The sequence below is a fragment of the Neopsephotus bourkii genome, unplaced genomic scaffold (genome assembly GCF_033783945.1).
Source record: "Neopsephotus bourkii isolate Nb327-2 ecotype Australia unplaced genomic scaffold, CSIRO-AGI_Nbou_v1 NB_360, whole genome shotgun sequence".
NCBI lineage: Eukaryota > Metazoa > Chordata > Aves > Psittaciformes > Psittacidae > Neopsephotus > Neopsephotus bourkii.
Window position 1 is genome coordinate 2,257,157 of NW_026900866.1, and position 14,927 is coordinate 2,272,083.

At 37.2% G+C, this 14,927-nt stretch overlaps 1 protein-coding gene across 3 annotated transcripts in view; it reads left to right on the forward strand.

Moving 5' to 3' along the window:
* The window catches only part of SPATA17 (spermatogenesis associated 17), an 86,336-nt gene extending 75,823 nt beyond the window's left edge, over positions 1 to 10,513 (forward strand). For all 3 annotated transcript variants that reach the window (XM_061348582.1, XM_061348578.1, XM_061348580.1), the window contains one exon: positions 10,368 to 10,513. In XM_061348582.1, coding sequence (XP_061204566.1) covers positions 10,368 to 10,448 — 81 coding nt within the window. In that variant the 3' untranslated portion in view covers positions 10,449 to 10,513. The remainder of the gene's footprint in view (positions 1 to 10,367) is intronic.
* The last annotated feature ends 4,414 nt before the right edge of the window (positions 10,514 to 14,927 follow it).

A 14,927-nucleotide genomic window follows, 5' to 3' on the forward strand; every position in this document is an offset into this window, starting at 1 on the left:
TTCTTTCCTGTTAGGGTGGTGAGGCACTGGAATAGGTTTTCCAGGGAGGTTGTGAATGCTTCATCCCTGGCAGTGTTCAAGGCCAGGTTGGACGAGGCCTTGGGTAATATGGTTTAGAGCGAGGTGTCCCTGCCCATGGCAGGGGGGTTGGAACTAGATGATCTTAAGGTCCTTTCCAACCCTAACTATTCTATGACTCTATGTATGATGAAATAGCAATAGGGATTTGCCTAAGAGCTATTGTTCTGGTTTTATTGGTTAGTGAACACTTCTGAGTACTGGATAGGAGATGAGTAATTTTTCTAGTGTTAACTGCTCTCCAAAGCAAGCTGCCTGCAAAATGAGAAAGGCCTTTTCCTGTTTAATCATTTCTATCTTTTCTGAAGGTAGTTTATATTTACAAACAGAAAACTGTTTTTCTCTGCAGGTTTCATGACTGCTAGGGCACACTCCTGACTCATGTTTACTTAAATGCCTGGGGGGGGGGCCCAAGTAGCAGAGCTGCTACCTGGCAACCTCCAGCCTATTTTGTACCTGGGGTCAGACTGAGCCAGGTGCACTTGTCCATACTCCATTTTGTGAGGCTCTGTCAGGCCATTCCTTTAGCCTGTCTACAGCATGTAATAGTCCTCAAGTGTATCGATGGCACTCATTATTTTGGTGTTGTCCATGAACTTGGTTGAGAGTGCATTCCATCTCCCACCTCTGGATCACTGATGAAGATGTTAAACACGACGTGTCCCAAGATAGTACCTGAGGAAATACATTTGTACTCAGGTTCTACTTAGAGTACCATTCACTGCTACCCTTTGAACCTGATATTGCAGGCAGTTATTACTTCTATTAGTCTGCGCATCTAGACTATAATTTACCAACTCAGTTAAAAGGTTTCTCTGGGAGATAATGTTGGAAGCCTTGCTAAAGCTGAGCTAGACAGCATCCACTCTTCTCCTTTGATCTGTGTATCTAGTAATTTCGTAACAGAAGGCAATCAGCTTTGAAAGCATCATCCAGAACAGTGTCAAAACAGATGAAATCTAACCGGAGTACTGGTTTTGCTGCACATGCCAAACACAGCACAATCAACGTGCTTTTTATCAATTCTATTTAGAATGTGATGACAACTTTTCTTTTTCTTTCCTTTTCTTTTTTTTTTTTTTTTTTTTTTTAAGAGATACAGCTTAACCTGAGAAGATAAAATGTATTTTCACTTGTGGATTTAAACTCAGAATTTTCCCTCCTCAAATCCCAGTGGCATGATTTTGGCAAGTTAGACGTAGTTGCAACTTGATCTTGGCAGGTTAAACATTTTCTGGGTTTAGTCCAGCAGGTTAAAAGTGGTTCTGAGTTTGTCTTGGCAGTCAACACTTGGCACTGGCTTATATTCAGCTGGGAAGTGAATTTTGTGGTTGAACAGTTTAGACAATGGAAGGGGCAACTTATAAATGGCATAAGTCAAGATACTTATCCCTATGTGCATTATTTTCTAATACAAGTCCTGTTGCTGGCAGAGTTTCTGTGATAGGCAGGACAAGGATTTGGTTTAAAATACAAGCACTATGATAAAAACATGTCCTTTACTTTCTCATCAGATGCTTTTAAGACTCTCTCTATTTTTCTGTACACAAGAATGTAGTGTTAAGCATAGTTTCACCTTGGATTTAATAGAAGCTTCATAAAAGGGTTATGTATTACTCATCAGTGTGTTTTCACACTTCTTCATACTTCTTTCACACGTTATTCATACTTCTTAAATAAATTAAGATTTACATCTACTCCCCTGCAAGAAGTAGATATTTGCCTGACAATAGCAAATAAACACCTCTTGAGATTCTAAATAGCTACTGAACTATTTCAACTGCACATTTGCTTTTTAGCCCAGATTCAGTAAAGTTCAAGGGTATCCAAGTATGAAATAGGTTGCAGAGAATTTCACATTGGTTTCTTAATTTAATTTACTTGTAAAAAAAGGCACATTCGTTGAAAAAAATAGAATATTCTCTTCGGCAATTTTGGTTCAAATATAGACATTCAGAACAGAATTTGGGTAATGTAGTTTCATAGCATCTACTAAAGCATGGTACTGCATGCATTGTATCTCTCTATGTGGCAAACCATAAATTTTGAACAATTTTAAAATTGTTACTGTCACATAGTAATATGTCTAAAAGTAACTGAAAAGTCTAAATAAAGGTGATTTATTCTTCTTCAGTAGATTAACTTTATACACATAAATAAATTAGTTATTTGAACAGTTATTTCTAAAGAAGAATATATGTCTTTTTAAAGCAGTGCAAAGCTAGTACATGTTTGGGAGGAGGGACCAGACAGTGACTGATGTGCAGATCATCACTAAATGTAATAAATGAATTTAGAGGGTGCAGCTGGGAATTCCACCCTTCCTTCCCCTTGTGCAACCACAATGACTGTGGGATACTAAGTAAATGTAACAAATGCAAATTTGGACCACAAATCTTCATTGCTGGTTATATTGCACATCACAAAAATGACAGGCTAGTTTCAGATCTCAGGTTAATTTTAGAAAGGCAATACTACAAAAAAAGGTAATTCACTGGGCTAAATCCTTCCTCTTTTTCCTTTGTTGTTCCTTGGACAAAACTTCCATCAAAGCCAAGAGATAATTTGCCTTTGTGTGTGAGAAAGCACTGTAATCCTTAATGAACACAGCTATTGCAAAATATCTGTTAGGTCGTTTAGAAATACTTGTGTTTTCCATGTACTGTGGCTCAAATTATTGCACTGTCAAAACCATCATTCTTTTCTGTCATGTCATAGCTTAATTTGTGCAGATGTGAAAGGGTCCTGTGTCCAAACTGCTTCTAACCAAGCAGGATCAAAGATAGGCTCTTGTCAAGGCTAGAACACATCCTCTCCTACCTTGCACAGATGAGGACAAGAAGTTTTAGAGCTTGGCTTGTGTTAGCCAGTGTTCTCCAAAGCACAGATTATCACAGTCTTGCTGTTGAGCTATGAAAGCAAACTTCAGTGAGTACAGATTAGTAGCAGAACACTTCCTTCTCAGAATACTACAGAAAAGGAATAGAGTTATCATTTCCATGTTAGACTGTCAAAGAGCACACACTGTTGTGCTGCTCCTACTGGACATAGCATGCAGGATGTATCTAAACCTATGTGATTATCAGATCAGTGGTTTTTCAAATTCATGAGCCATAATTAGAAATCTTTCATAATTTCCAGCAAGCACTGTTTGAGTTTGGTTTACTCATTTAGAATTCCAAAAGATGAAATGTGTCAGTGAAAGTTATAAATCACCATGAAACTTTAAGTGTAATAATAATGAATTGTTTGTTACACAAATTAAATAGCAATTAATGTTTTCTCTTTCTGTTTGGAAGATAGGCTATTAAAATAGTGTTGTTAGATTTCCTACTGTGAACATAATTTCCTGCTTTTTTTTTTTTACAACACATTATCATAATGTCAATGAAAGACTAAAACTAAAAAGTAGAAAAAACTTGCCTGATACAAGTGTAACACAGAAGGTTATAAAGTTGCCTTTTATGATGGCTATACAATATCATTTTATTTTAAGATCTAATAGCAAGTTGATTCAAAGGGTAAGACTTGCACTTACGAAGTCATTAAAGCAAGCAGAAAATTGCCTACTACCATAGTCACCCAGTCTTTTTAAATCAAAGAGTTTTATTGTTTCTGGTGATGTTTGCATTTACAGGAGGTAATTAGGGAATGAGTTCGACATCACACTCAGAGCCCTCAAGCTTGTCAAGAAGAACCTTAAACATCGCTTCCCAAAAAAAGGCAGGCAATTCAGCAGGCAAAGTGCAGAGAATAGAGTGGAACAGGATCATAGCATTTCAGGGCAGTTTGACCACTGCTGTTTTGTTTCACAATATGGAGAAGCTTATAAAGTCTTCATAAAAGCATAGGTTTTTTCATTGCACTTAACACAATTTAGAGGGTTTAGAATTGGTAGCAGGAGTAGACAGGTAAAGGAGGAAAGAAAAAATGGCTCCTCATTCTTCTCTGCATTGTGTTGGCAAGCTGAATAGGGGAAGGTGTATTTCTAACCCCATCATCACAGCAGTGGTCACTTGTCCACTGTAGCGCAGCGAGTGAGACCTCATCTGGAATATTGTGTCCAGTTCTGGGCCCCTCAGTTTAAGAAGGACAGGGACCTGCTGCAGAGTCCAGCGCAGGGCAACTAAGATGATTAAGGGAGTGAGCATCTCCCTTATGAGGAAAGACTGAGGGAGCTGGGTCTCTATAGTTTGGAGAAGAGGAGATTGAGGGGTGACCTTATTAGTGTATATAAATATATAAAGGGGGAGTGTCACGAGGATGGAGCCAGGCTCTTCTCAGTGGCAAACAATGAGAGGACAAGGGGTAATGGGTACAAATTGGAGCACAAGAGGTTCCACTTAAACCTGAGAAGAAACTTCTTCTCAGTGAGGGTGACAGAGCACTGGAACAGGCTGCCCAGGGAGGTTGTGGAGTCTCCTTCTCTGGAGACATTCAAAACCCACCTGGACACGTTCCTGTGTAACCTTATCTAGGTGTTCCTGCTCTGGCAGGGGGATTGGACTAGACGATCTTTTGAGGTCCCTTCCAGTCTCTAACATACTGTGATACTGTGTGATACTGTGAACTCTGATTAGGCACTGTTTTCCCTGGAAGTCAATACTTCTGCACTGACACAATGAGATCCAGTCCCTAAGGCATGATCCAGGCTTTTATTATTATCTCTTATTTGAAGGGGCTAGTTGACCCAATTGGTTAACACATTAGCTTTTCAATTGTATAGCCTTAAGTCACAGCAGACCTATTCCTTGTTTTTTGATATTTCTCCATGGCGGAAAGCAAAATTGGCAGTCTGTGCCCACCAGCCACAAAAACAGAGTTATGCCAAAACAACTGTGTCCTGAACTTTATGGCTAATTAGCTGTTGAAGCTATGCCCAAGAAATAGGTTCTGTTGCCCATGGGAAGGAGTGTGTAGCCATTATTAATATCCCAGCTCATATCTCTCAATAGGTCTTATGAGCGGTGCTGCTTAAAGAGACTAAAGGTACAACAGGGAATTAAAAATTATAGTACGCCTTTCACTGACTGAAATATTGTAAACTTATTTCACTGGGGCCAGGATTGGTGTCAATGTACTTTGTGTGAAAAGTGCAATAGAAGCATTAGTATTTGACAGCCCTGGTTGAAATAAGTGAAATTAATGGAGCTCTTTTCATATACGACAAGGCCATGGCACCCCTTTCATGCTGCTTACAGACAGAGAAAAGTCAATACTTTTTTATTACTTGATGCTGACCTACATTCTGCACTACAAGTGCCAGGCCCACTAATTGGTTTCAGTTGTGAGAAAAGTTTGCCCCAAAGAAACACTGGAGCAGATAAATCAATCTTTTTTAGGGTAGCTTAGTGGGTTTTGAGCACTTGAAATGACATTTGTGTTGTATTGACAGAATGGGTTGTTACACTGATTTTATCATGTCAGAAGGCCCTGTACTAGTTGGAAGTATTGTTAACCAGTATTGATAAATCTGCTGAGAATAAAAGTTAGCTGGATCAACATTTTACTCGTATAACAGCTTGCCATCTCTGTTTTTGCCTCCTTGTTAGGGCTTTCCATGGCTATTAATAGGTCAGGAGGCTTCCTATGACAGCTCAATTTAAAACTCAAATTTCACTATTAAAAGTATTAGAATCATAGCAAATACTCAAATATAACCACTTGGTATTAAACAGAGTGGATTGTGGACTATAGCTATACAGTGACACTTGGCAGTACTGCCTGGCTTTCAAATGAAATAGCATGAAGATAGAATTAGGACTATAGCAGCTGTGCCCACTTTTCAGTCATTCCTTCTGCCATCGATTCTTAACATATGTTACCTACAGTTGTAGGTCTCTATAGGAGCAATAGTTATAATTCCAGCACTAGAAAAAAAGGGTTTTCTGAGATCCAAACTTTTCATGAATTGATTTTACATTTTGCACAGCACATGCTGTCGTTTCATCATGCAATTATACAGTGTGTTCAGTATTGCTGGATTAGCTCAGAAGAGGATTTGGTAGTCTGAATCATTATTATATCTGGAATATTTTTCATTATACAATTATTTTTGAAACATCTTCACATGCTACTTCTAACTTACACAGGAAATCTGCATTCACACCATCTAATGCAACTTTAATCTCCATTCATGCAACCAGATCTCTATTGATGCAACAAAATCCAAGCTTGTCATGACTATGCAAAGCTGTAAATCAGGTAGCATAAGTTTATTGTAAGCTTATTATTCCAAATTTATAATGTGGTTATTATTTTGGACTTGATAGATTTGCTATAGGAAATTACCCAGTGTGTGTATGCAGGATCTGACAATAAATGGTCAGAATGCTACTTTCTGCCCTTAAAATCTCTGAGTAGATGTGCTACTGCTGTTTGCCTATTCTTGCTTTGGTCCAAAGCAGCTGACTTTCTATTTAATTATATTTCCAAGAAGAGAACTTAATTGTAATTCCTGTTTCATTCCAAAATGCATTTTTGTATTACAGGAAATTGTATGGTACTTTCAAAATCATTTGGAAACAAACACTGTTGGTGCAAATTTATCACTGGAATATGAAGGAATGCATTTCCAAAGGCCTTAAAGCTGATACATAGGCCGACAGGATGTCATTGGTTTCCAAATGTTATTTGCACGTGGTCTGTATTTACGTATGCAAAATCTCTCAGTATTTGCTTTCATACTAACGTTCCAAAGATGTTAGCATTTGGCAAGTCTAATCTATGACATCAGAGTGTGCTGATAGAGACAAATCTTTGGTGGTTTTATGCCACCTTTTTTTTACTTCATTGTTTAGAAATGATGAGCAGACATGACAGTCAAGTAGTCAAATATATTGAAAAGGTTTTCTTAAGGTCTGTCAGTTGACCTTCAGTCACTTACAATTCACTAGAGTGAAAGGAGTCAAAGCCTGACAAGTTTAAAAAGGAAGTGTTCTATTAACTTGTTAGGAATTTAAAAGTAGGTCTTGGTCCTGAGAATTACAAGTCTCTGATGCTAAGGATTATATGGCATGATTTAAGAATGGAAAAATTCCATGAAGTTGAGCTCCATGCTCTTGTGACCCTGAGACTGCAAAATTGTAGGGTCTAACTCACCAAGATGTAGGAATTCATAGTTGTAAGCTAATTCATTCCAGCTACCAACAATGAGGGACTAATGCTAAAGTAATTTTGAATAAGCCTTTCTTCAGTCCACTCACCATTTTTGTTCTTCCAGCTTCAGAAGTCTGGATCTCTTCACAACTTCTAAGCTATGTAGCAACCAGCTTAAACTCAAATGACCCAAGCAATCTACCAGAATCAACCAGCAGTGCATCATCACTGCACCAGCAACATCACTGCACGATTTGAACTTATATTTCAATATCAAATTAGATAGACATGAGAGCCTGGCTTCTGATTCCTTTCCCTTTATGCTGCCACAATGATACATAGGGATAGACTATCTTCAGTGCTGGGAGGTAGATCTTGCAAGGCCAAGTGGTATTTTCAGGCCTTACTTTCTCACACTCTTGAAACCTGATTAAAATCTGTATTTTCAAACACAGAAATGGATGAGGTTCTTTTCCTAAAGATATTTGTATTTTACTTGTATACTATACAACATTTATCTAGCATACATTCTAAACTCCCTTAATTAGCCTAACTGTAAAGCCAGCAAGACTTTTATTTACCCATCAGCCTGTGTGATGTTTCCTGAATGTGGTCAAACATAACTGCTGTCGTCATAATCAGAGCCAGTTGTTTAAATGCTCTGTTGTGAGTTTCTAGTGAAATAGCTTTAAATAACAAGATAAACAGTACAGCTGCCAACCCAAAGCAATCTTACACTGAGGGGGCGTGTGGCACAGAAAATTTCCTCTTTGTCATTTTGATTTGAGTTCGAAGATGGACCTGGGCTTAGTTCCAGCTCAAAAACCTGCTCACTTCAAAGGCTCCTAAATTGTCCCAAGGAGCTAATTTTGGCAGCTGATTGTTTTTGTTTGGCCAGGCATCCTAATAGCGAAAGCCGTCTGCTCCAGCAAATGAAGACTTCTTCAATGCTCAGGCTTACCATTCCCATTTCTATCCTGATGTGGGGTGTGTAAACCATGACAACCTTTCACTGATTTCCCCTTCTTACCCCAAGTTCACTGCTTTATTTGTTAAACAGTACCTATCTCTTGCATGTATGTGAAAGATATACTTCCTGTTTTCAAAAGAAAAGACACTGTATTCTGCTCTGAATTAATCCTAAATTATACCTGTATTATCTGTTTGCTTTCTCAGCAACTAGGGTTGGGTTTTTTCCCCACTCTCAAGAGCAATATTAGCCTGGTTAATTTACTGATTTAAAGATAACTAGCTTCACTTTAGAAGGAAACTATTTGCAGTTATGCTGGAGCTATAATATTATTTCTAATTATTAGATAGACAACTTTTCCTGCAGTAAGAATGTGCTTGTGATGCTAAACACACAATGAAAATTGAAACTCTGTGCTATTCTTAAAGTATAATATGAAAACATGCAAATAAGCTGTTTCTGGTGGGTAAGAAATTGGGTGGTACAAGGCGTAGAGAAACATTAAAAAATAAATCATGTGAATGGTTAAAAAGGGTGCAGTACTCACTTTCACACTACACACGGCATTTAATTTTGATTATTTATGTCCACCTTGTTCCAGAATGTTGGAAGAAACATACTAAATGAATTTAAGTTTGAGATGTAAGAAATGGTGTGATCTCAGTTTGGCAATACATACTGCAGACCAAACGCAGGTGGTGCATGTTGCTGTTTGCATGTCGTAGTTGCCCTGTCTGTTCATGGAGATTCAGGTGAACCATGGGCTGTAAAGTAGCTAAATCTAAATTATCCAGGCAATGATAATTCTGCTTCATGTCATTTTTCAGAGGGATAACAAAAAAAATGTTTTCAGTCTGTTTTTAAGAGAAAACCAAACCTTTGAAATTGTAAAATGGGTTGAAAAGGTAAAAATACTAGCATTTGTTCACTCATGACCTCAGTCATTTTATGAAGACATTGCTTTGCCATGCAGTTTCACCGGCAAAGCTGTTTTTGGCAAACTACTTGACAGTAGAAAACAGTAGAAAATGTCCAGACCAAGTTCCTCCTTCAAAATGAACTATCAGATCCTGGAAAGCTAATACTTCATCTGTGGCATGTTACTTGTAGACAGGGAAACCAATTTTAATGCAAAAAAAAAAAAAAAGATTTTGTATTGCTGATCCTATTCCCTGTATTTCAAGGTCAAAGAAAATAATTTTATAAAGAATGCTTTCAAACCATGATCTTAAACACCATGGACTTGCTAATCATTTACCGTGAACATTTATTAGTAAGTAGCTAAATCAAAATGCTGTTTAGAATACCTCACTTACTTTGTTTCCTTTTTTTTTGTTGGCTGTATTTACATTGTACTCTTAAGCTACAAGTTCACTTGCATTTCTCGTATTCAATTTAGATTTGCAAGAATTTTCATTTTAAAAACATGAATGTAATAACCAAGAACTTTTCCTGGAAAAAACACTCCTGCTTTCTATCAGAGCTCCCAGTCAATTTGTTGCCATGAATACTTATTTAATATATATTTCATTTTTTTCCATTTCTTATGCAGCTGTTTTAATACCCATGTTTTAATAGTAACCAAGGTCGAAAAGCTAAAATATTGCAAAGATATCTTCTTGTCTTTAACCTACTTGATTGCTACAGAGTAGAATACAATTTTGTATGCCATAGAATCATAGAATGGTGTGAGTTGGAAAGGACCTCTAAGATCATCTCATTCCAACCCCCCCTTCCATGGGCAGGGACACCTCACACTAGACCATGTCGCCCAATGCTCTGTCCAGCCTGGCCTTGAACACTACCAGGGATGGAGCATTTACCACTTCTTTGGACAGCCTGTGCCAGTGCCTCACCACCCTCACAGTAAAGAGCTTCCTCCTTACATCCAACCTGAACTTCCCATTAAAGTTTAACCCCATTGTCCCTTGTCCTGCTCCTGCAGTCCTAGTTTTTAAAGCAGGAAATTTTTGCAGTGCCTATAATTAGAGTTTGAAATGTATATTTGCTTGCAATTACATGCATCAATTCTTGTGCTCTTCAATGTACATATAATGTCAAAATGTATGTTTCATATACATTATTTTTCATAATTTGCATTATATCTCATATAATGAAATGTAACCAGGTGACAATATTTAGAGCTTTAAAATACCTTAAAAAATGCGTAAAACAATGAAAGCCGAACCTAACACTTTTTTTGTCTCTCTTGTTTCTGTAGGACTTTCAAAGAGTGTTACCATCAGTTGTTCTCTTTGAAAAGTATGGAAAAACTTACTCCAGTACTGGGCAGATAGTGTAATTGTCCTGTGAACTGCACAATATGACACCTAATGAACGATCAATAAATGTATTTCAGCAAATGCATAGCAGTATGTTGATTGAATATCCCATAAAGGTCTCTTTCTGTAAAGGGATGTAATCCGATTTCCCTGTTATGTGGGTACATAATCATGTGTGCTCAGCAAAGAAGAACACATTTGATCACACAAATTGGTATTTGTTCACTGTGTTCCCTAGTAGCTGGTTCTGCAAAACACTGGATATCTTCTGAACCCTTTAACTTCAAAAGACTCAAATAAATCTATGATTATGGAAAGACTTCAGCATTTCTTAAGAGCAAGTCATAACGTAATTGTTAAAATCATGTGAGTGAATTTTTACAGGAGTTTTCTGCTGAATTCTCTAGGATTCCATGTTTGATTTTCATATCATTTGGCTATATTTGAATCAAATATGTCCCTTTATGTTACTTTTTAGTACTGCTTTTTTTTATGTGATTCTCTTGTCCTCCTACAAATGTGCAGAAAACCTCCATGAGAAGTCTATTTCTATGAATACTTTCTAAACTAGAAGTCACAAATTTCACTTCTGCAGGTTTTCAGCTATCACCCGATGTGAAAAAGTTACTGCTGTCACATACCAGCGTAAAAACTCTTTTGGTTCCTTTACAGTAGGTTACGAGTGCAGGCACGTGGATGTACTGTTGTTACTTACCGGAGTTTTTAATTTTCAAGCTTTGAAAAGTTTATTCTTCTGCATGGCAATGAGACATTAACTCTGGGAATTGAGAAACAGGCACTTCAGTGGCTGTGTCTCCCTGATAAGATTTAATCTGATCAAGTGCATCAGAGTGCTTTACTTGTTCCCGGAAGGGATTGAACATGAGAAACTCGTGCAAAACTGTTGATGAATAAAGATTCCACAGTAATTTTTATATGTGAGAGCTATCTATTTGATTGCTTCAGCTTTAAGGTAGTTCATCACAGTAATTCACCCTGTGTTGCCTCTTTAACTTCATACCACAGTTTCCCATCAGTCCGATTAGAATCAGCAATGCCTTTATCAGATTAATCTTTCTTTCTCTTTCTTCCTTTCAGTATCTCTGACCTCAGGAGAAAACAAAGCCGACCATGCAGCCCATACTGTGCTGACAGTGGTGCTTGTACCTAAGGGTGTGTAGCACAGATGGAGGTTAAAATCAACACTTCTGATTCTAATTCTTTGATGCATACACACTTGTCTGCCTCTTAAACAATAAAACTTTCCTGTTTTTAAGCAGACAGCTACTTGCAGAAATCTTATACTAAAACAAGTCTGATCATTTAATTAGACAAATAACACCCACAAAATGAATAGAGTAGCACCCACAGTACCTGCCAGGTTTGGGGTTATTTTGAAAATTGTATTTCTTAGGGAATCTGATACTTAAGTTCACATGGAATTTATATCATTCGTTGGCATATCACATCCAAACTCTTTTGTGTGGCCAAACTGTAATCCCAGAAATGTTTAATTTCTCATTAAGTACATTCAGCACTTATTCAGGACATTCATGCAAACCGTTTGAGAATTATTCTAGTAGGGCCTTTATCAATTCTTCCATTATGTAAAGACTTATTATTTTCATTAATCTCTTAAAGTGCATATAAACACATGCAGAGAGTTAACAGAGGCTTAGCTTGATAATATTTTTAAATATAAAAGCATATCAATCTCTGAAAGTTTAGATGTATCATGACTTCTTTTTTAGTTTCAAATCCCATGCAGGTGCTGCAGAGTCCAGGAACCTTTGCAAACATGGACTAGAGAACCTGCTTTTCAGTTTTTTTATGTATGGATGAGGCTGCTTGATTGATAGAGAAAACTCCCAGTATTAAGAGGAAGAGCTAGTAACAATTTAAGAATCTAGTCTTGGGCACCTTAGGCATGTCGGACTCCTTTGATTGCAAAAGCTCATAATACTTAATATAGTACAGGTAACACAAGTAGGTTTAGAGGAATTGGACATAATGAATGAATCAGAAATAATTCCAAAGTGAGTGCTAGCAGCTCTGCAGTATACATGAAAGGAGAGCAAAGATAAATTGTAGCCCTTGGGGTGGACCTGATTTCTGTGGCCCTGGGATATATCACCACTTCCACTGCATAGCCCTCTGCATCACCCAAGTGAACATGTCTGGCAAGGAACATTTTGGTTTGTGCTCTACTTTAAAGCAAAATGTTTGCCTGTAGCAAACTTACAGTTTTTATCTAAAGCCAGTTAAAGCTAAGATTTTGATATTTTTATTCACTGCAATAATATAGTGAACAAGGCAGTAAGAATTTTGATAATGTCATTATGTTACCAGACTATCATTATAAACACTAAGTGGTTGTGTAAGTGATTTTACTCATGTTTTTCTTTCTAATGGATATAGTTTACCATATCAATTTGACTTATAAAATTACTTTTGTAATACATTGAGTAATGTATTTTTAATATTCCATTTACTGTAGGGTTTCCTTATTAATGAAACTGTTGGTTTACAACATTCTAGTACTGAATGGTGTTTAGTTCAGTGAAGATTTTCTGTTTCATAGGGGATGTTATAATATATTCTCATGCTACAGAACCCTAACACATAGAATGGAGATAGAGACACTGGGAAAGAAACACTGAAAATGTGGAATGGACTCATGGATATTGATGAGTTTGCAAGATCTGTAGCCTCTTAGAAATGTAGTTGACTGTGACATTCAGCAAATTACTCACAACAGTATCTAAAAATCAAAAGGAATCATTGTGATGTCAGAGAAATGGACAAACATAAGAAGCTGTGTACCTTAGGACAAAGACGTGCAATGACTCTGATTGCCCCATTCAGTTGAACAAATGTGAATAGTAAAACATATATAGCCAAATTGCACCCAAGCAATCTGGTTGCTGTTTTCTGCATTAACAAAGTATAGCCTCAGCATGCAGTGAGACATGCCTGATCCTTGCTTTTTAGCCACAGAAACACGAATATTTTTTGTGATTTGGACTGATTCAGTCCATGTGTTCAAAGGAAAAAGATACGCTGTTGGACGGTTTCATACTCCATGGCTGAAGAGGCTCACCAAATACCTTTAGGAAGCAGCACTTAGGGGGAAGAACATGTCATACCAGCTCACTAACAGAGTATTTCTAATACATATATCTACATTTGTCTAATGTATAAAAAGCCTGAAATGTAATATTTGATGTCCATAGATATCTTAGCAATTTGTATAGATCATAGATGTTGAGTCAGATAATAATGTAATTTATTTCTAAGTCAGAGCCACTCGCCTACATGCCAGGTACTAAGGATTCAAAGCTTCTGTGTTGATGACCAATGATCTTCTGGTTTTACTGCCACTGGGGATCAGAGCACTCAAAGGATGCAGGCAAAGTCGTTAAAATGTAACGGCAATGTGCTAAAAGTTGCTCACAGCATCTCACATCATGAGGAGTTTCAGTGATATTAGAAATGTCTGTTCTTTCCATACCAAATCTGTTTCAGTGGATTGAGGATCTTTCAGTGTTGCTGCCCAATAGTTTTGTTTGAGTCGTACATAGTTGATGTTATAAACGCAGAAAATCTCATAATTTGGGTAATTTTAAGAACTGCCTTCTGGGCTGATCCAAGATGTTCTCCTCACTTGTCAGAGAAAACATTTAGCTTGTAATGCCCTCTAGAGGCAGAATTGCTATAGTAGTGTTGACTACAGGTTTATGCTACACTTTCCTCGTTCAACTGTGATGCTGAGATTTCAAGAAATGGCTTTCTTTTTTTTTTTCTTTTTTTTTCTTTCTATTTTATTTTTAATAAGCCACATTTTATAATACTATAGTATCAGAGGTCTAGAACCATTATAGGCTCTACAACTTGATTAGATGTCTCATTGTGGACCTTGTACTGAAGTTGTCTCCAGCTAAGATGTAACCATACTTGATACTGCACAACAAAATGGTAATGCTGGTAAACAATAATGGAGTTTAACATGCCAATACTTAACATTGGATAAGACTCTGAAAGCATCAAAGCCAAAATTAAAAAGTATTTCTATCAGGCTACTGTTATTCCAAAGTATGTGCTTGCAACATGCTTTTTGTCAATCTGTGGTTGTCTGATGAATTCAGATGTTTAGCATAGTTGAGTTTGTTAGAAAGATGAGGAGCTGGCTCCTGTGGGCTCCTATACTCAGAATAGCAAAGACTGAGAATTAATTTTAAAATCCTTAATTTTAAAATCTGGATTACCCCATACTAAAACAGAAGCTTCAACCACAAAGGAGTCATATCAGAAAGAGTAATCAGAAACAGAATTTGAGAGAAACAGAATGTGAGCCTTGAAGCTTTTATTTGTCTTAGGTGCATGTGTGAAACATTTTTGTGTGTGTGTGTATTTTCTTTCACAAGTTTCCAGAAGTTTCTGGTAGGCCTGGAAAGATGTCAGCAAAGAAGCTCAGGCAATGCAAAGCAGGCTTGGCTTCC